General features: G+C 40.9%; 1 protein-coding gene across 6 annotated transcripts in view; it reads right to left on the minus strand.

Annotated features, from left to right (window-relative positions):
- The window catches only part of afdna (afadin, adherens junction formation factor a), a 243,077-nt gene that overhangs the window by 133,064 nt on the left and 86,618 nt on the right, over positions 1-23,395 (minus strand). For all 6 annotated transcript variants that reach the window (XM_041212059.1, XM_041212057.1, XM_041212055.1 and 3 more), the window contains exons 9-10: positions 6,025-6,119; positions 3,473-3,732 (exon numbers count right to left, since the gene is read on the minus strand). In XM_041212059.1, coding sequence (XP_041067993.1) covers positions 3,473-3,732; positions 6,025-6,119 — 355 coding nt within the window. The remainder of the gene's footprint in view (positions 1-3,472; positions 3,733-6,024; positions 6,120-23,395) is intronic.

A 23,395-nucleotide genomic window follows, 5' to 3' on the forward strand; every position in this document is an offset into this window, starting at 1 on the left:
TTGTAAATTGTAGAAGTTTTTTTTGGGGTAATTATGGGCTGTTTTTAGCTATTCACAATAACTTCCATCTAGTCTTTGAACAACATCTCATTAGTATAGTGTATTTTTATTGCTTAGGTTTGACATCCATGCATAACAGTACAGAAGGTGCATATCAGTAGTCCAGCTATCAGTGCACCAGTTGTAGTGGGGAGATATACCTCTTTTGAAGAACTCATAACAATTAAACACCCAATGAGAAAGGGATACTTAGCTTTTCTATCCTTAAAACCTATTTTTCTGGAGAATTTCTATTACAATTTTTTTTTCCAGATTAGTGCTCAGTTTTACAAGACCATCCCAAATTCTTCTAGTAATTGATCTGAAAATCTGGTCTGGAGGTGCACTAGTATTACCTTTGTTGCATGTGTATCATACATTACAAAATTCCAGACCAAATTAGTGAGAAACAGCAGCACTGGTCTACCCTGTTAACAAATTCTGAATAAAGTTTCAACTGCTAATGAGTCTCCAGGTAAACATTGAGAGGTGGTGGCGACAGTGTTTTAATTATGGTGTTCATAGTGGGGAATCACAATTGATACCAATGGGATTCAGAATTTGGAGGGCAATGTTTGAACATGAAGGCCCAAGTCTCGTGGATGACTGCAACATTATGGGTTTAGGTTGTTCTGGACAGATGGATACATTGACTAGTTAGTGTTACTGTAGCTAATGAGTGCCAGCAGTGCTGGAGGGAAATTGTGATATGAGCCCTTTCTGCCTATGGGCTTCTGAATCAAACATTTAAACCACTTTAAAGGAGAAAATACACTGGAGTTGAGTAAGCGAAAAGATTTGAATCAGATGGAGTTCAAGTGATTTACAGTTAAAAAAAATAATAAGGATAGGAAACAGAGGATGCCTCCTGGTGTGAAGTATAGTAATGACAGGTTCATTCCAATCAGGTCCTGTAACAGAAAATCTATGGGTGCATGTGCACTGCTATAAAGTTGACTAAATATTGTCTGTGGTGTTTTTTAAATTCTTTCGCAGGATGCAAGTGTTGCTGTCTAGGTCAGCATTTATTGCTCTTCCTTAATTGCCCTTGGGAAGGTGGTGGTGAGATACCTTCTTAAACTGCTGCGGTCTGATGTAGGTAAGTCCACAGTGCCATTACGGAGTTCCAGGATTTTGACCCAGCAAAAGTGAAGGAATGGCGATATAGTTTCAAGTCAGGATGGTGTGTGACTGCCACTGTGCATCAGTGGTGGAGGGAGTGAATGTTGAAGGTGGTGGATGAAGGCTGCTGTGTCCTGGATGGTTTTGAGTTTCTTGAGTGTTGCTGGTGCTGTACTCATCAAGGCAAGTGGACAGTATTCCAACACACTTCTGACTTGTGCCTTATGGATGGTGAACATGCTTTAGGGAGTCAGAAGGTGAGTTACTCTCTATAGAATTCTCCGTCTCTGATCTGCTCTTGTAGCCACAGTATTTATATGGCTGGATCAGTTTAGTTTCTGCTCAATGGTAACCTCGAGGATGTTAAGAGTGGGGGATTCATTGATGGCAATGCCATTGAATATCATGGGGAGATGGTGGGTTATCTCTTGTTGGAGATGGTCTTTGCCTGGCACTTGTGTGGCACAAATGTTATTTGCCACTTATCAGCCCAAACCTGAATGTTGTCCAGGTCTTGGACATAGACTGCTTCATTATCCGAGTTGTCGTGAATGGTGCTGCATATTGTGTAATCATCAGCAAACATCCCCACTTCTGACATTGTGATGGGCGGAAGGTCACTGATGAAACAGCTTAAGATGGTTGGACCTAGGACACTAGCCTGAGGAACTCCTGCAGTGATGTCCTGGAACTTTGATGACTGACCTCCAATAGCCACAATCATCTTCCTTTGTGCTAGATATGATTCCAATCGGTGAAGATCTTTCCCCCAGTTCTCTTCAACTCCAGTTTTGCTAGAGCTCCTTGATGCCACACTCGGTCAAATGTGGCCTTGGCTCACAGGGCTGTCACTCTCACCTCCCTCTGGAGTTCAGCTCTTTTGTCCATATTTGGACTAAGGCTGTAATGAGGTCAGGAGCTGAATGGCCCTGGCAGAATCCAAACTGAGCATCAGTGAGCAGTCTATTGCTGAGCAAGTGCCACTTAATAACACTGTCGACGACACTTTCCATCACTTTGCTGAAAGTAGACTGGGAGTGGTAATTGGCCAGGTTGGATCTGTCCTGTTTTTTGTGTACAGGGTACACCTGGACAATTTTCCACATTGCCAGGCAGATGCCAATGTTGTAGCTGTAATGGAACAGCTTGGCTAAGGGTGCAGCTAGTTCCGGAACACAAGTCTTCAATGCTTGAGGTTTGTCATGCATGATTTAAGCAATGCCAGTGGTCAGGATGTAAAAGATCCCATTACATGATTTTGAAGCAGAGGAGAGTTAACATGTATCCTGGCCAAGAACTATCCCTCAATCAACAGCACTAAATAAACAGATTATTTGGCCATTATCACATTATGTGGGAGCTTGCTGTGTGCAAACTGGCACATTTCAACAGTCACTATATTTCAAAAGGACCTCATTAACAATAAAGCGTCTCAGGATAGCCTGAGGTTGTGAAAGGTGTTATATAAATGCACATCTTTCTTTTCTTTTTTTCCTCTTCCTCAATATTATTTTGTGTAAGGGATGTGCATTCAATGAGAAACAACTGGCATTCACTGCTGTTTTATGGTTTCATTCAAATTTACCTATGCCCACTTTCAGATCTGTTGAATGACAGTACACTCTCTGAAAAGAGTGTTGACATGATGACAATCTTTCTATCGAAAGGTTCTTCACTAGGTTGGTTTTAAAGGAGATTGTTTCAAAATTGCTTCAAGACCAAGATCAAAAAGTGCAAAATCTTTTGAGGAAGGCTCAGCTTGCCACTGCAACTGAACCAAAATGTGAAATTGATAGGGTTCCCTGTAAGTCAAGCAGGCCATCTTCCCTCAACAATCAATAGCCTCAGTTAGGCCAGGCAGCCCTTTCTCATGCTGATATCATGCTTCAGAGATGCAATATAAACCCTTCAAATTTCGAGAGAGGGTTTAGGAGACTGGCTGGCATTTTGAGTACTGTTTGCAGCAAGACCAGAAGAAATATTATCTCTTTTAACTTAGAAACCTGAAAATTGAGAGAAGTTTAAAGAAATACAGCAAGCTAACTTTCTAAATTGTTGCCATAATGGAAAAAACATTCAATATTCAGAAATAATATGCCTCTTATATGATGTAAGGAGAATGCCAGGTCACAATATTGTTCAATAATACTTGAAAGATTTGCCAATCTATTGGCATCTTGTGTTTTCCTCAATCACATTTAGATATGAAATTCTAATGCAACATCATTAAAACCTTTTGTTTTTAAATATCCCAAGCTAAAACTAGTCTACATAGCACAGATCAAACATTCTAAACATAAAAATAACTTACCCAGATTTAATTCTCTGGCCCTTGACCATGGGTCCTACATCCATGGGTTTCTTGCTCATATGATTCTGAGTAGGATCCACAAACTTGAACACATGTGATGACCCAAATTGTATGTTCATGCCACTTTGCAACATGATGGTCTCAGTAATGTGCTGGCCATCAACATATGTTTCAGCATCAAAGCTGCGAGGGGTAACTGTTACTATACCATCCATGTTAGTAAGATCGCAATGATGAGGTTGAATTCCTGGACCAAAAAGCTACAAAACCAAATAAAGATTTTAAGCAAACCATAAAAATTCAATTTAAAACTGTACTGTGTCTTAATGGAAGTGCTAGGTTCATAATCCACTAGTTTCTTTTTTAAAAAATTTGCAAAATCAGTTAAATTTTTGACAACTTTCTACTGGGAATTTTTATTCTTCTGAAATGTATTCTCATTTGTAGATCATTTGTACATAGCACAACATTTTGAAAACAGCTACCAGCAATTACCAGTTATAGAAATGCATCAGTTTTGAAGAAAAAGCTAGAGTATTCAGTTACAAGCAATAGGTTTAAAAAGCAAAAGACTATGGTCGCTGGAAATCCGTAATAAAAAGAAAACGTTAAATGCTTGGCAGGTAAGGCAACATACATGGAGAGAGGAAACAGAGTTAACATTTCACGACAATGATCTTTCATCAGAATTAACAGGTTTTCAACAAGTACAAAGGCAGGGAATAAAGGTAGCAGTGGGGTTGGGTGGTAGTGGAGGACCAGGAACAGTAAGAAGACAAGGGTAGGTGTGTGATGGGGGAAGGACAAATGAGTAATAGCACAAGTAAAGAAACAAAGGATGGGTCTACAGGATGGGTAAATGGAACAGTCGTGGTCTGAAAAAAGTGGGCATAGTCATTATTATCTAAACTTGTTGAATTCATTCAACTTTAGAAGGCTGTAAAGTGCCTAATGGAAAGATGAGGGTCTGTTCCTCAAGCTTACATTGAGCTTCATCAGAACAGTGTAGGAGACAGAGAATAGAGAGGTCAGAGTGGGATTGCGATATAAAATTATAATAACAGGCAACGGGAAGGTCAGGGTTTTTCTTGTGGACTGTGGTCAAACAATGAGCTACTCATTTTTAGAAAAATATAATACACACAATCATATGTGGTGCAAAACTATTTTTTTTTCCTGTTCAGATTCTGGTTTCGGTTAGTCTACACCAATAAAAGCAGTGCTAAAAGAATCCAGGCATGGAAAAGACAAATTTTGTTGACAACTATATGGAACCCTTCACATATCCTTTTGAAACGCCAAATACACCAAAAGATGCATCAAAGCCAATTCTCTTGCTTAACTGTTATATGGGTGCTTACTTGAGAAATTCAAAGGTTGCCTGAGGAACGCTTCTCTGAAAAGTAATCCAACACGATCAAAAAAATAGTAACTGGGCAGGACATTTATGGGATAACATTGCACCACATTTTTACTTGCAAAGCAAAAAAAGCTTTGCTCTCAACTAAATCAAAATTGCAATACTGTATTTCAAAGCCTGTCATCTTGTCTGAAAAGTGCATTGGATGCTTTATCTCTAACACAATTCAGTTTACAATGTGCTGTTCTATAATAGTAGCTTCTGGCATTACTGAGGTTCTTGCTCGTTTCTCATTTGCTACTATTTATTTGTGCAAAGAACATAGTACACTTTCTTGTTTTTCGCCCTCATTCCAAAGGAATGCTCCGGTTTGAACTAGCAACAGTCATTAGAAATATTCCTTTTAAATGACACAAGGGGAAGCTAGAGTACTAAATGACATTGTCACGTCATCAGCTTAAATTGCTGATTAAACCTTTTGTTTTCTAGTGGTAAGCAGAGCATGTGAACAAGTGAACCATGTAGAAGGCCATGCTCTTTGAAGCACTCTGCTATAGCATGTTTTTAGAATGGGGGCTGTTTCACTTTTAAACTGAACTCTATGCAATGCCAGATCTGAATTCCTGCTATAGATTCTAGATGTTGGGGAAAGTATTGCATTCCCTGTTATTGAAATAGTTAACTTGACCGTCACAAAAAATCCATAAAATATAAATCCAAAAGTCTATAAACTTACTGCATTTAACAAATTATAACATAAATAAGAAAAGCAGGAGCATACAAATGCACAGGATCAAAATCACTATGGAAGGAACTTCATCTGTTTGGACCCATCCACTACTATATCTCAAATTATCCAGTCCTTGAATATTTAAGCTTAATTTTTTTCCCCCACAGTCTCCGTGGTTTCACTGGGCAGTAGGATCCAAACATTGATAAAGTGCCATATAATTGGCTTGCCATAAAATAAAAGGGACAATGGCAGCATGGAGTGACAGGAAATAGCAGTGTGAACAGGTGGTCTTTGGACTGAATGAAGATATCAGTGGGGCTCCCATTGGTGAATAATAGGACCATAGCTTTTCCTGATACATATTAATAACCTAGATTTAATTTCAAAATTTTCAAATGCTGTTCACAGTTTTTCCTTTAGCTACTTCTGCTTAGAAGGATACACAAAACTCATTTTTACCTGTATGGAGTTCTCATCCGACTTTTCAGTGCCAACATCCGTTACATTCAGTTGTAAACGATACAGTTTTGGTTTATCTCTGGAATCTGAACCATCTGCAACATTTTTAAATATACAGCTTAGCCTGTTATGCAGTTTAGTCTGATTTATTTCAACTGTCATACTAATTTCTATTTGTTGCTTGCATCTTGCATTTGTTGTCAATTTGGTACATGAGCCTATAAAAAGCTAAGTAAGATATAAACTGTAGAAAGTTAGTTACTGGATTCAAGTTTGGTGTTTCAACAGCTTCAGTGTCCCTATTTGTTTTGTGAAAGTGTAATCACATTAGGCCAGGATAAACATTTGATGCAAAGTTCTTGTTGCAGGTTTAAACTGGAATGCCAGTAAATGCAAACAAAGTGGCAAGAGAAGCTGTTCATTCTAATATTAACAGGATCTTGTTCCTCATCTCCAATGGCTGAAATCAAGTACAACTGCCTAGATTTAAAAACAATACTCACCTGGTTTAGTTCTTCCAGTTACAAAATTAATGTTTGGACATTAACTTGCATTCTATAAGGCAAATATACTTTAACTGAGAAACTGTTCAGATGCTACACAAAAATTATAATGCTGTTTTATCTGTTCAAGCTAAATCATAATCTGCAGCTAAAGAAGCTCAGACAGCCAAATTTGACCCACCACAGTTCTAAAAGGCAGTTTTGTACATTATATTAGCAATTTTGTTGGTCAACAAAACTATGATTATTAGTTCAGATTTATTTAAATGTTGCTTTTCTATAGATTAAAGGGTACTTTTAGTTTGTTTCACACAAAATAAGCAAAGTGAAGTGCACAAAAAGCCATTTCAAGAGAATTGCTAATTTTCTTTAATCTCCATAAAAACAAATTTATGCCTTTTGATTTTCAATATTGGTAGAGTATATAATAATTTTCTTTAAAATATAAGTGGGAGTTCTCTTATACAAGGCATATTTAGTCCAGTCAACAAAAACAAAAGTTATGCACTTATTTCTCAATGTGCCTGCACTGAAATATCTATGAATATTTGCATAACATAGGACTTTCCCTACATGGTGCAATCATTCATGTTGCTCTTCTTCACATTTATCCAAGTCTAGTTTGGATTAAAGGTATTTTAAACTTATCCCTAAAGCATCAAGGGCCAGCTCACCTCCCAATCCACCTTCAGCTGTCAAATAGAATAGTCCACTGCTCCAAAGGACAATTAAAGTTGTTTCAAGTAGTCAGGAAATCTGGATAGATCTGTAAACTAAACTTGTGTAATGTTTAAACATGTGGCCTCTAATTAATTGGTGCATAAAAGAGAAGGATGCATTGTTTTATGCACTGGGGAAAATTATTTGTATGTGCAATTTTTTTTTAAACAACTGCTAGTCACTGCTTGAGCATCAAAAGTAACAGGAAGTAAATCAAATTACAAAGACACATTGGGCAGTCCATTAAAAGTCTACAATTGAATACTATATTTCTGGAATTTAGCCAAATCAAAAAAAGAAATAATTGCTATCAAAAACACTTCAAAGTTCAGTAATTGGCATGTTTTTTTCTCAATAGTAGTAATATGGCACCATTTACTCCATCTTGAACTTTGGTCACTAGTTTTTATCTACAGAATGCCCTGTAGCTGTTGACATTAACTCTATTTAAACAGTCCACTGCAAATGTTTCAGCATAAAGCGATATGGTAATTACTTTCCACTGCACTTAAATCGACCTTTCAGGTCTCTTCCACATAACTTGGAAAGCACAGGCTAAGTAGTACATTTTCAGAAAGCAGCTAGTCCTGTCAGGCTTCCAAGTATCTAGGCATGAGGCTGACACTTTAGAGAGTGAACAGTGAGGCATTATTGACAGGTCATTGGTTTACAGCGACTGAATAAACCAAATTCCATTATAATACAGCATTCTGGATTTTCATTCAAACTGGTGTTCTAGGATTGCATTCTGAAATTCTATGCATTGATAATTAAGACCATTGATTTCTTTGTAGGTAAAACAAATTTCCTTTTTTTTAAAGAAAGTTATCTGGAATTTGCACCAGCATTCTGAGATTGTATTTATACTTGTCTATTTTTCTGACCAAATGACTAACCACCCATCTTAATTCATAACTAGTGAGACAAATGTGATCAATCACAAACAAAATCTTTCAACATCAACCGTACACTAATATTCTAAAGTTTCTAGACTAATTCACTAGTTTCAACATGAAAACTGTTGACAAAAAATTGCCAAACTAATTTACAATATTAAATTGCTATGCATATCACACAGCTATCGCAAGCAGCAGCATACTTTTACCACTGGGTGGAGCTTTAGAACCTCATACTTGCAATATATTCAGGAAATTATGTTTTGTTCTGACTTTCTCTGGGCAAAGCCAGAAGAAACTCACTGGTAATTGCCTGAACACGAATGCTCAGAGGAGAATTCTAGTGCATATTGGGCCATAACTTCAACCTCCAGGGCTGTGTATATGGGGGGATACTCCAAAGATGAACTGAGGGCACCCCACCCCTGGAGTTTCCCAGGTAGGGCTTGCGTGGCAATTGCCCACGAAATTTAAGCTTCCTTTGAGCAATTGTCCTGCACTGAGAATCATCTTAAAATGTGATTTAAATTGCAAACTTTGGATGGTTACGACTGTCTTACAGCAATAATTACCCCGAAAAAGTTAGAACAATTAAAACCATTTCTAAGCTTTTGGATAACTACTGGACTGACCTCCCTAGATCCCCCACGGGACTCTCCCCACGCCTCACTACACTCCTGACAACCCGCCCTCATTACATCCCAAATACCGCCCCCCCCACCGACCTCAGGTCTCTCCCTACAACCCAACACCGAACCTGGCCCGAGTGAGGCGAAATAGGAGTAGCCGGGTTTCAAGGTAAGTAATTTTGAGCAGAGTGGCAATCCGATTGCCATTCCACCGGAAGTTACGGGCCATGGTGCTTTAATTGACAACTAAATTCAAGGAGGACAAAAAGATCACAGTTATCAGAGCAATATTTCTAATTACATATAATGACATACTAAATAGGAATTTAGGACAAAGGGGTTCATTTTAATTTAAAGAATTATTTTATTACCAAGGCTTGCAACTAGCTCATCAGTTTTACACAACAAAAGGCTCATGTGCAACACAAGACATGAGCCAACTTACATTTGGGTAGCACTTTTCACATCCTCAGGATGTTCCAATGCACTTGACAGCTAATTAATTACTTGTTTCTGTGCTCCCCATTGATTTGTGCGGCTATTCATTAGAGAGTAGCTAAAAACTAACGAATAAAGGGAAGTATTTTGTTTCAGCCACTCCTCTTACTTAGAAATAAACTATCGTTCAAGAATATTGATTGATATTTTAAAATGTAAAGAATGCAGTCTGGTAGGGAGACATACTTTCACAACACTGATTTGAAGTTCAAAAGTGATTTTTTTAAAAAGTGATTCTTGAGTAGATCTCTGGTCTATAAAATGAGGCAGAGTAGAGAAAGAGAAGATACTGTGAACAAAAGCACACTTATGGGCTTTCCTTTTCCTTTTATGGTTTCACAGATGTCCTTTCAAAATTTCAGCCACCTAAAGTCTGACAAAATTTCCAGCTATACCTAAAATAGTCCATGATTGTCACATGTGCATCAGGAATCCATCAAGGAACCTCTACAGAGGGGAGGGGGGAATAGTGGTAGAGGGTGGCAAGTGGAAGGCTGCAGAAGGACCATATGATGCAGCAATTCTTTTTAGTCAGTTTCTTGACGACTAGACACATTTTGTTACAGAACAAAACATCCTGGGATTCACTGTAAGACAGTCTCTGAGAAAGAATGTTCAAGAATGAAACAGTAATCTTGATCTCATGGAGGAATTTGTACAGTACACAAGGGCAGATTGGCATTTCTGATCATTGTATTAAATTCCTCCTCCTTTCCTTCTCTAGCCTTCCAGAAACTCAGCTATAGTACCCAATGGAGGAGATCCTTAATTTAAGTTGTCAACATTTTATCATTTTTAAGATTCTGAAAGTTATAAGAACAGGTAGTTTCCATAGTCTTGAAAATGGAAATTCACTACACTTTCCCTGATGCTGGCATCACAATGCTCCCTCCCACCTCCAAAACAGGTTAATTCCTGCACATTCCAGTCTCATGTGTTTGAAGGCAAAAATGAACAAAGACAAAATTAAACTCAATCCAGGGACTTTATAATGCAGTCATCAACTCTGTACCCCTCCAATTCTGCTTATCTCAGGACTTGACAAGACCAGAGGCACATAGGATATAGGAAGCTGAAAAACACAGCATCTATTGAGCATCTATTGAATCAACAGCTCAGGATAAATGTTGGAGCTCAACATTTATGTTGACTAATCCAGGAATCAAATGAACACTAGTTTCTGACTGGCATCCATCCTGGATATCAAGGGGCTTAAAGGAGAGGATAAAAGAAAAATAGAAGTTTATAACAGATACTGAGGGCTCAATACTGCATAAGACCTAGAGTATAAAAAGTGTGGGGGTGAAATTTAAAAGGAAATCATGAAAGCAAAGTGGGTGCATGGAAAAATATTGACAAGTAAAAACAAGGAAAATCATAACATTTAATAAAAATATGTGTGCAAAAGGATAACTAAAGAAAGAGTAGGGTTTACATAACAACATACAAATTAAGAGTGGGCGATTTAGCCCCTCAAGCCTCCTTCACCATTCAATAAGATCATGGCTGATCTGACTGTGGCCTCAATTCCACATTCCTAAACCCTATAACCTTTGACTCCCTCATTAGTCAAGAATCCATCTACATCTGCCTTAAAAATATTCAATGATCCTGCCTCCACTGCTCTCTGGGAGGAGAGTTCCAAAGACTCAGTTTAAAATAAGGGGTCTCCCATTAAGACAGAGATGAGAAGAAATTTTTTCTGAGGGTCCCCTAGTTCTAGTCTCTCCCACAAGGGGAAACATCCTTTCAGCACACACACCCTGTCAAGTCCCTTCAAGATCTTACATGGTTTCAGTAAAATCAACTCTCAATCTTCTAAACTCCAATGGACACAGGCCCAGCTTATTAAACCTATCCTCATAAGATAAACCCCCAACCCAGGTATCAATTGAGTGAACCTTCTCTGAACCTCTGCTAACACATTTATATCCTTTCTTAAATAAGGAGACCAAAACTGTACACAGTAATCTAGATGTGTTCTCACCCTTACAACAGTAGCAAAAGATCCCTACTTTTTATATTCTATTCCCCTTGCACTAAACAACATTCCATTTGCTTTCCTAAGCACTTGCTGTACGTGCATATCAACTTTTCCTGATTCATAACACCCAGATCCTTCTGCACCTCAAGAGTTCTGCAATCTCTCTCATTAAACAATATGCTGCTTTTCAATTTTTCCTACCAAAGTTCACATTTCCCCACATTATACTCCATCTGGTAAATTTCTGCCCACTCACTCAACTTCTGTCCTATATCCTCTTCCCAACTTACATTCCAACTTTTGTGCCAACAGCAAATTTAGCAACTATACATTCAGCCCCTTCATCCAAGTTATTTACATAAATTATAAATAGAGACCCTAGCACTGATCCCTGTGGCGCATCACTCGTCACATCTTGCCAACCCAAAAATGACCAATTTATGCCGTCTGCTTCCTATTAGCTAGCCAATTCTTTATCTATGCCAATATGTTACCCTCTACACGATGAGCTCTTATTTTGTGTAGTAACTTTTGATGTGGCACCTTGTCAAGTTTTTTTTATTCATTCATAGGATATGGGCTTTGCTGGCTGGGCCAGCATTTATTGCCCATCTCTAGTTCCCCTTGAGGTGGTTGGTGGTGGTGAGCCGCCTCTTGAATCGCTGCAGTCCCTGTGGTGTAGGTACACCCACAGTGCTGTTAGGAAGGGGTTTTGACCCAGCGAAAGTGAAGGGACAGCGATATATTTCCAAGTCAGGATAGTGAGAGACTTGGAAGGGAATTACCAGGTGGTGGTGTCCCCATCTATCTGCTGCCCTTGTCCTTCCAGATGGCAGTGGCTGTGGGTTTGGAGGGTGCTGTCGAAGGAGCTTTGGTGAATTCCTGCAGTGCATCTTATAGATGGTACATACTGCTGCTACTGTGCGTCAGTGGTGGAGGGAGTGAATGTTTGTGGATGTGGTGCCAATCAAGCGGGCTGCTTTGTCCTGAATGGTATCAAGCTTCTCGAATGTTGTGGGAGTTGCACTCATCCAGGCAAGCGGGGAGTACTCCATCGCACTCCTGACCTGTGCTTTTTAGATGGTGGGCAGGCTTTGGGGAGTCAGAAGGTGAGTTATTCGTCGCACGATTCCTAGCCTCTGACCTGCTCTTGTAGCCACAGTACGTATATGGCTGGTCCAGTTCAGTTTCTGGTTAATGATAACCACCAGGATGTGGGGAATTCAGTGATGGTAATGCCATTGATCAAGGGACGATGCTTGGATTTTCTCTTGTTGGACATGGTCATTACCTGACACTTGTGTGGCATGAATGTTACTTGCCACTTGTTAGCCAAGCCTGGATATTGTCCAGGTCTTGCTGCATTTGGACATGGACTGCTTCAGCATCTGAGGATTCACAAATTGTGCCGAACGTTGTGCAATCATCAGTGAACATCCCCACTTCTCACCTTATGATGGAAGGTCATTGATGAAGCAACTGAAGGTGATTGGGCTGACTAGACTACCCTGAGGAACTCCTCCAGTGATGTCCTGGAGCTGAGATGGCTGACCTCCAACAACCACAACCATCTTCCTTTGTGTTCGATATGACTCCAACCAGTGGAGAGTTTTCTCCCCACTGACTCAAGATTTGCTAGGGCTCCTTGATGCCACATTCAGTCAAATGCTGCCTTGATGTCAAGGGCAGTTACTCTCACCTCACCTTGGGAGTTCAGCTCTTTTGTCCATGTTTGAATCAAGGCTATAATGAGGTCAGGAGCTCAGTGGCCCTGGCAGAACCCAAAGTAGGCGTCAGTGAGCAGCTTATTGCTAAGCAAGCGCCGCTTCATAGCACTGCTGATGACCCTTTCCATTACTTCATTGATGGTCGAGAGTAGGCTGATGGGGTGGTAATTGGCTGCGTTGGATTTATCCTGCTGTTTGTGGACTGGACATACCTGGGCAATATTCCACATGCCAGTGTTGTATCTGTACTAGAACAGCTTGGCTCAGGGCGTGGCAAGTTCTGGAGCACAAGTCTTCAATACTATTGCCGGAATATGGTCAGGGCCCATAACATTTGCAGTATCCAGTGCCTTCAGCCACTGCTTGATATCATGTGGAGTGAATCGAATTGGTGAAGACTGGCACTGTGATGTTAGGGACCCCTGGAGGAGGCAGAGATGGATCATCCACTCAGCACTTCTGGCTGAAGGTTGTAGCAAATGTTTCAGCCTTATCTTTTGCACTGATGTGCTGGGCTGCTCCATCATTGAGGGTGGGGATATTGGTGGAGCCTCCTCCTCCAGTGAGTTGTTTAATTATTCACAGGACTGCAGAGCTTAGATTTGATGCACTGGTTGTGAGATCGCTTAGCTGTGACTATCACATGCTTCTTACGTTGTCTGGCACGCAAGTAGTCCTATGTTAGAGCTTCATCAGGTTGACAGCTCCTTTTTGGGTATGCCTGGTGATGCTCCTGGCATACTCTCCTGCACTCTTCATTGAACCAGGGTTGATCCGTTGGCTTGATGGTAATGATAGATTATGGGGATATGCCAGGCCATGAGGCTACAGATTGTGTTCAAGTACAATTCTGCTGCTGCTGATGGCCCACAGTGCCTCATGGATGCCCAGTCTTGAGTTGCTTGATCTGTTTGAAATCTATCCCATTTAGCACAGTGGTAGTGCCACACAACACAATGGAGGGTATCCTCAATGTGAAGGGGGGATTTTGTCTCCACAACAGGCAGGTTCATGAGAATGAGGTCCAGTATGTTTTTCCCTCGTTGGTTCCCTCACCACCTGCCGCAGACCCAGTCTAGAAGCTATGTCCTTTAGGACTTGGCCAGCTTGGTCAGTAGTGGTGCTACTGAGCCACTCTTGGTGATCGACATTGAAGCCCCCACCCAGAGTACATTCTGCGCCCTTGCCACCCTCGGTGCTTCCTCCAAGTGGTGTTCAACATGGAGGAGCACTGATTCATCAGCTGAGGTTTCCTTGCCCATGTTTGACCTGATGCAATGAGGCTTCTTGGGGTCCGGAGTAGATGTTGAGGGCTCCCAGGGCAACTCGCTCCCGACTGTATACCACTGTGCTGCCACCTCTGCTGGAACTGTCCTGGCGATGGGATAGGACATACCCAGGGATGGTGGTGGTGTCTGGGACATTATCTGTAAGATTCTGAGAGGATGACTATGTCAGGCTGTTGCTTGACAAGTCTGTGAGACAGCTTTCCCAATTTCAGCACTAGCCCCCAGATGTTAATAAGTAGGACTTTGCTGGGTCAACAGGGCTGAGGTTGCCATTGTCGTTTCCAGTGTCTAGGTCGATGCCGGGTGGTCCGTCCAGTTTCATTCCTTTTTTGTGACTATGTAGTGCTTTGATACAACTCAGTGGCTTGCTAGGCCATTTCATAGGGTATTTGAAGGTCAACCATATTGCTGTGGGTCTGGAATCATGTGTAGGCCAGACCGGGTAAGGATGACAGATTTCCTTCCCTAAAGGACATTGGTGAACCAGATGGGTTTTTACAACAATCAACAATGGTTTCATGGTCATCATTAGACTTTTAATTCCAGATTTTTATTGAATTCAAATTCCACCATCTGCTGTGGTGATTACCCTGGGTCTCTGGATGACTAGTCCAAAAACAATACCACTAAGCCGTCGCCTCCCCGTAAGTGCCTTCTGGAAATTTAAGTACAGCACATCCACAGGTTCCCCTTTATCCCTATTGCTTGTTAGTTCCTCAAATAACTCCAATAAATTAGTCAAACGTGATTTCCCCTTCACAAAACCATGCTGACTCTGCCTGACTGCACTGACATTTACTAAGTGCCCCGCTATAACCTCCTCAATAATAGATTCCAGCACCTTCCCTACAACAGGTGTTCAGCTAACCAGCCAGTAGTTTCCTGCTCTCTTTATCCCTCCTTTTTTGAATAGAGGAGTCACATTCGTGATACTCAGTATTGTTGCTGGACTGGTGATCTAGAGAAGCAGGGTAATGCTCTTGGGGACCTGGGTTCGAATCCTGCCATGGCAGATGGCGCAATTTGAATTCAATAAAAAAATTATAAGTCTAATAATGACCATGAAACCATTATCGATTGTTGTAAAAACCGACCTGGTTCACTAATGCCCTTTAGGGAAGGAAATCTGTCGTCTTTACCTGGTCTGGCCCACATGCGACTCCAGACCCACAGCAATGTGGTTGACTCTTAACGGCCCTCTGACCAAGCCAGCAGGGCCCAGATCCCATGAACGAATAAAAAAAAATTTGCTATTTTCCAATCTGATGGGCCCTTTCCAGAATCTAGGGAATTTAGGAAAATTAAAACCAATGCCACTACTATCTCAGCAGCTATTTTTTTTTAAGATCCTAGGATGAAGTCCATTAAGGACCTGGGGACTTGTCAGGTTTTAGTTGTAATAATTTTCTCAGTACCATTTCCCTGCTGATTGTAATTGTTTGAAATTCCTCCCTCCCTTTCACCTGATTCACAATTATTCCTGGGACGTTATTAGTATCCTCTAGTGAAGAGAGACGCAAAATACAGACAAGATATCTGTTCAATTCATCTGTCATTTCCTGGTTTTCTACTAATAATTCCCCATGCTCACTCTGGAGGACCAACACTCACTTTAGTTATTCTTATCCTTTTTAAATACCTGTAGAAACTCTTACTCTGTTTTTATATTTCTAGCTGGCTCTCATACTCTAATTTCTCCCTCCTTATTAATCTTTTAGTCATTCTTTGCTGCTCCTTATACACCATTCAATCTTCTGACCTGTTCTTCTTTGGGGAAATTATATGCTTTTTTCCAATTTGATATTACCGTTAACTTCTTTAGCTAGCCACAATGATGTGTCCTTCCCTTAGAATCTTTCTCACTGGGATGTATCTTTTCTGCGTATTCTGAAATATCTCCTTAAACGTCTGTCACAGCATTTCTATTGACCTACACCTTAACCTAATTTCCCAGTTCACTTGTCTTCATGTCCTCATAAGTTTAAAACATCCTTAGATCCACTCCTCTTTCCCTCAAACTGAAAGCAAAATTCAATCAGATGATCACTACTACCTAGGGGTGTGTCCACTATGAGGTCATTAATTAACCCTGTCTCATTGCACATTACCAGATCTATTATAGCCTGCTCTGATTGGTGCTGCTCTAAGAAACTGTCCTGAAAACACAATATAAACTCATCATTCAGGCTACCATTGCCAATCCAATTTGTCCAATCTATGTGTAAATTAAAATCACCCATAATTATCGCCATACCTTTTTCACAAGCCTCTATTATTTTTTCCTGTATAGCCAATCCTACAGTGCATTACTGTTAGGAGAGTCTATAAACCACTCCGACAAGTAAATTCTTACCATCACTATTTCTAATCCCTACCAAAACTGATTCTACATCTTGACCTCCAGAACTAAGGTCATCTCTCTAATGTACCAATTCCATCCTTATTTAGCAAAGCTTTCTCTCCACCTTTTCCTAGCTTCTTCTCCTTCCTAAATGTCATGTACCATTGAATATTCAGGTCCCAGTCTTTATTAGGGGCTAAAAAGGGTAAGCTGTGTGTGGAGGCGAGGGACATTGATATCCTGTGTGTGTGGGAGCGTGGGACGTCAGTATGGTTCTGAATGAATACTGTGCACTTGTTTTCATTAGAGAGGTACAATACAGAGACATTGATATCAGAAAGGTGGGGTGTGTTAATTTCATCCAATATCTTGCAATGAGAAAGGAATATTAAGGGATTTAACATTTTTGAAAGTGTATAAATCCCAAGGCCATCCAAGGCCTGTTAGAAGCAAGAGAAGAAATTGCCAAGTCTCTGACCATTTTTCAATCTTCTGGCCACAGGTGTGATACCAAATTACTGGAGACAGCTAATGTTGTATCATTGTTTGAAAAGGAAGAAAGGCCAGTTTACCTAACCTCAATGGTGGGAAAATTGTAAAAAATATTCCAGGGACAGGATAAATCTTCATTTAGAAAGTCATGGAATAATCAAAGATTAACAGGATTTGCTAAGGGAAGGTCGTTTCTAACTAACAATTCAATTTTTGAGGTCGTAAGGAGAGTTGATGTGGGCAGCGCATTTAATGTAATCTATATGGATTTTAGAAAGGCTTTTGATAGGGTCCCACATGGCAGACTGGTCACAAAACTAAAAACTCATAGGATCCAAGGCAAAGCAGCAAGTTAGATTCAAAATTAGCTCAGAGCCAGGAAGCAAAGGTTAATGGTTGATGGGTGTTTTTGTCACTGGAAGATTGTTTCCAGTGTAGTTCTGCAGGGCTCAATACTTGATTCCCTTGCTTTCTGCAGGATATATCAATGGTATGGGCTTTAATGGAGGGGGTATGATTTAAAAAGTTCGCAGACGATACAAAAATTGGTCAGGTGGCTGATAAACAAGAAGAAAGCAGTAGACTGCAGGAAGATATTAGTGAACTAGTCAGGTGGGTAACAGTAGCAAATGGAGTTCAGTCCAGAGAAGTGTGAAGTAATGCATTTGGGGAAGGCTAACAAAACAAGGGAATACACAATAAATGGTAAGATAGAGAAGTTTAAAGGAACAGAGGGAGCCTGGAGTGCATGTCCACAGATTCCTGAAGGTGGCTGGATAGGTAGATAAAGGTGTCAAGGCAGCTTACAGGATACTTGCCTTTATTAGTTGAGACATGGGATATAAGAGTTGGGAGGTTATGCTGGAACTGTATAAAACACTAGCCAGGCCGTGGCTAGATTACTGCTTGAAGTTCTGGTCACAACACTATAGGAAATATGTGACTGCACTGGAGAGGCTGTCTGGACTGGAGAATTTTAATTGTTTCTTTAGAATAAAAGGTGTCCGAGGGGAGGCAAATTGGAGAGTATAAAATTACAAGGGGTCTAAGATAGGGCGGATAGAAAGGTTCTACTCTCCTTGCTTGAGGGGTCCATAACTAGACAGCATAGATTTAGGCAGAGGGGTAGAAAGTTTAGCGGGGACACAAGAGGAACTTTTTTCACCCAGGGGCAGTTGGATCTGAAAGGGTGGTAGAGGGAGGAACCCTCCATTTAAAAAATACTTGGATATGCATTTGAAGCGCCACAACAAACAAGGCTACAAGCCAAGAAATGGAAAATGGGATTAATGTTGATCACAGTGTACAAGTCGACCATTGAAGCCTTCAAAAATATCCTTCCAAAAATATGGGTTGACTTAGATGCCGAACATAAAATATAAACTGCCGGTCCAAGTGTTCACCATGTCGAAATGTGAAAAAAATCATAACAGATAATTAATATGGCATGGTTTATTGAATTAAAATGTACAAAAGATATCTATAATCACAATCAAAGCATTTTAAAACCATCAATTTCATTGTTTTCGGTATCTGAAAACTTTTAACCGTATCCTACTCTAGATCAGAAATGGTGCTTTTACTTTTGAAATCATCCCTCGAAAACAAATCATCTTCCCCTCCATCCACTGAATTAGATATTCCGCATTTTTTGAACGATCTGAAAACATTTAGTGCACTAATAGTATCCCATAATTTGATAACTAAACCACACATAACACTCGAGACAGCATGCATATTTCCAATCTTTGTGAAGGTTATTTTCTCCATCAACCATGCACCTATTCCATTCAGTGTGAATATGATTCTTGAATGGCTTGTTGAGACATGCATCCAAGGACTGAATGACAGATGTTAGAACCCCTGGTATAACTGCAGTGCTGGTGTTATTTCTTCGCAGGCATCTCTTTTTGGTTACTTGGGATCTGAACATGTCCCACAGTAATAAGCTGCCTTTTTTGTGTAGACCATCTGGACGCCTATTCCACACATCATCAATCCATAACTTTACTCCATCCAACCGTTGTCATGGACATGCACAAAAACTCCTTCACGGAACTTGATGTTTGGCATGGTTTTACATTTGAAAATTACCATGGACTTTGATTTCCTTCCACTTGCCATGCAGACTAGTACCATAGTGAACCTTGTCTTCTCATATCCTGTCATTTCCACTAGAACTGTTTTTGAACATTTCCCCTCCACAGTTTGGCTGCTGGACATATCGAAATTCATGGGTGTTTCATCCACATTTCGGATGTGACTTAATAGTTTTTGCCGTTGTCTGAAAAATCATCACTTGACACTGGTAATTTTGCATCAAGGGCTTTTGGCATTCTGAGCGATCTTGGTCTTCTGCCACAACAATAGAGTATTTTGTTCCATAAAGCACTACACCAACTGGCTGCTGGTCTGAAATCTTTGCTGGATTCGGGGCTTGATTTGGCCCACAAGTGCCATATAAATGCTTTGCATTTCTAGTGACGATGTAACTATTCCAACAATTTGATCTAAGGACCCATTCCACTACTTGCTTCTCAAGATCAAGCCAGTGACAGGTCCCTGTTCAGACAGCACATTTGTTCTTGATCATCTTCAGGGCGGATTCCTTCTTCCATTCTCATACCAACTTTTCACTGACACCAAATTCCCTCGCTGCAGCACACTTATTTGACAAGTTAGCAAATGTTACGACTTTTGCTTGAAGACAGTATCATACTTCATTTGTTTTGCTGGAGAACCAATTTCTGAAAGTCACTATCCATGCCATGTGCTATCTGCTCTGTATGGGTGTCTTAAACTCCTGTGCACCAACTTCACAGCACAGTTCATATCACCTGCTTGATACCATGTGCCAACTTGCCATATAAAGTAAAAATTGCATTTCTGTGGTGAAAAATGGAGGCCGATTACTAATGCGAATATGGCATTTTGTAGCTGAAAAAGGGGAGGGGGTCGACTTATACACCAAGTATATTGTTATGAAATCCATTAATTCTGCATCTGTGTATCATGTAAGCTTGTACTCTGCTAGTTACAATTGTTCCTGCCTAGCAACAAGGGTGGGACCCTCTCGGAGTGTTTCGATAGGTCACCAGATTAGTTCAACAGTCAACGAACAGTCAGGCTGAGTCGGTCTGCAAGTGACCCAGGTGAGGCACAATGACAAAAGGGATAGAAATAAGTACCAGTTAAGTTAAAAGAAAGGAGCAGAGAAATAGGTTCCAATTAGAGAAAGGGCTGCAGGGAGCAGACTAAGTGAAGTGGGCTTGAAAGAAACCCAGAAGATCCACAAAGGCAGCCAAAGGCTGGTGAATCCATGCTACGGGTCACTGGGGCAAAGGTACCCCTTTTTGGGGCAGTGGTGCTCTGCTTGGCATGGCCAAAGATCTGAAATTGTGCTTGTAAGTTGATGCTCAAGTGTAGTCAGAATCAGGGGAACATAATCTTGGAAGGCGAGATTAAAACACTGCAAAGTGGGCCATCGTTGAAGCCGTCCGAGTGGGAGCAACAAGGCAGGATCTTCAAGGTGGAGATTGGAAACCCTTGTGAGAAAGACGAAGTTTCAGTGAGATTGGTTAGCTCACAATGTGACAAACATCTAGGTGGGTTGTTGAGAAATCCATGGAGTTGGTTTTGGTCACATTTGGAAGTTATTCTGCAGTGTGGCGTGTTTGACCACAATTTACCTGTTAATTCACACAAAATCTCATATTTACCCTGAATGTTAGAGTATAAGACAGATAGTGTATTTTGTTTCATTTTTTTGAACTTGCATAGTAAAGTTTATTTTTGTTTGTTCAAAACCGGTAGAATCTTGTGGCTTTATTCAGTTAGTAAGCATTTTGAATTTCAAAATTTGGTCTACTTTAATCAAAATGTAATTGGTCCCTAACCGGATCTCCCCCACAGCCTGGGATCTAGGCAAGGATCATTACAATATGAAAAAGCATGATTTTTGGCAGCAAAAAAAACTGACTTGTCGTATATGCAGTGATCTACAGTAGGCTGCATAGCTACTTGTCTGCCAGCTTGGTATCATGGGCCAAGTGGCTTTCTTCAGTGCTGTAAATTCCTATGATTCACATGCCTCCCACTTGAACTTTAACTGCACCAACCTTCCCCACTAGAAAACAGTGTCTTTAACACTGGCAGCCAAACCGCACAAAGGGGCTGAATTAAGGATGGTGCAAATCAAAATATGGCAGCACACTAAAGGCCAGCTGACACAAATTTGGGTAAGAGATGCAGGGGGCTGAGGAATAACTTTAAAAAAATGCAGCAAGTGGTAATGACCTAGAACCTGCAGTCTATGAGGCTGGTGCAACCAGAGGCAATTAATGATTTCCAAAGAAAATTAGATGGACACTCGAGGGAAATAAACTTCCAGGGCTATAGAGATAGGGCAGATGAATAGGAGGGAATGGATTGCTCAAGTCAGCATATGCTTGATTGGCCAAACGTCTCCTACCATGACTGTATCAATTTTAAGTGAATAGCAATTTAACAGTATGGAGAAAGCAGAATAATCAAAGGTCAAAATAAACTAAGCCTCAATGGAATGGTAAACGAAAGTGTAGAAATTGCTGGTACTAGAAATTTTGGAAAGTTCATTCACAGCAATTACACAAGGAATAGATTAAGAGCAACGCAAAGGTCAACAGTCCTGTTACTAGACTTCCAAACATGTAAAATATTGAATCCTAGAGAGAAGGCATTTCAATAATAACTATTAAATGCAAAAATAAACACAAGCCAATTTATGGTTAAAAAGGGAAGTCAATGAACAGATTAGTTGGAATTCTCTGCAAAAAACAGACCCTGTAGACCAACTGTCGATGGCTTCTTTAGGGTGAATTATTTCAACACTATTTTGGCCATAGGTGGTCTAGGGAAAGGGCTAAAGCTAGAATGTCCATTTATTAAAGTTGGGGGAGGTTTTTTTTGTTTGCACACTAAAATTCAACCACTTGACAGATGTATCACAATACAGCAGCTCTACCAAAAAGCCTGGGGGTTACCACTGACCAGAAACTGAACTGAACCAGTCATATAAACATCGTGGCCACAAGAGCAGGTCAGAGGCTGGGAATTCGGCCCAGAGTAACTCACCTCCTGACTCCCGAAATCCTGTCCACCATCTACAATGCACAAGTCAGCAACGTAATGGATTACTCTCCACTTGCCTGGATGAGTGCAGCTCCAACAACACTCAAGAAGTTTGACACCATCCAGGACAAAGCAGCCTGTTTGACTGGTACCCCATTCACCAACTCCAACATCCACTCCCTCCACCATCAATGCACAGTGGCAGCAATGTGTACCACCTACAAGATGCACTGCAGCAAGACTCTTTCGGTAACACCTTCCAACCCGACTTCCACCACCTAGGACAAGGGCACGTGCATGGGGGCACCAACACCTGCAAGTTCCCCTCCAAGCCACATACCATCTTGACTTGGGACTATATCACCATTCCGTCAATGTAGTTGGGTCAAAATCCTGGAACTCCCTACCCAATAGCACTGTGGGTGTTCCGACACCACATGGGCTGCAATAGTTCAGGGCAGTGGCTCACCATCACATATTCAGGGGCAATTAGGGATAGGCAATAAAATTGCTGGCTTAGCCAGCTACGTCCACCTCCCATGAAGGAATAAAAAAAGCACCTGATCTTCCAGAGCGATTAAGTTTCCCAGCACTAAAATGTCCGTCTAATCTCAATGGAGACAGAAGAGAAATTTAGAAGATTATGCAAAAGTCAAAAGATTCGTTTCTGCAACAAGGATTTTATTTCATTTCACCTGTGATGGGGCAGAATCATCCCAGATTTGCACTAAGTGCAGTAGCGGGCAGGCAAAACATCATTTTCCCCACCGCCTGCTTACACCATATCATCCCAAACCTGCCTCATTAATTAAGCATTCACGGGAAACATGCCATTTCAATGGTAGGCAGGTTCTCATTCGCCCACCATGCCATCACCTCGCCGCTTCAAAATGCCTGGCACCACATTGAAAGTGCACGCCTCTGCTTCCAGCCCACGACTGCTGCACAGATCACAGAATGGCCCCAAAAGGCAAAAAGACTGCAGCCTCTGGTTTAGCGACGCGTCCCTTTTGGACACCATGGAGGCCTGCCATGATGTCCTCTACGTCTGTTCTGGCCACAGGAGAGGCAGCAGCATGGCTGTGGTCAGCACCAATACCCTGAAAATGAGGACAGCCACTCAGTGCCACTATAGGATGAATGGTCTCATCCATTATGCCAGGGTAAGTCACTCTTTTCATCA

The sequence above is a fragment of the Carcharodon carcharias genome, chromosome 2 (assembly GCF_017639515.1).
Source record: "Carcharodon carcharias isolate sCarCar2 chromosome 2, sCarCar2.pri, whole genome shotgun sequence".
Taxonomy (NCBI): Eukaryota; Metazoa; Chordata; class Chondrichthyes; order Lamniformes; family Lamnidae; genus Carcharodon; species Carcharodon carcharias.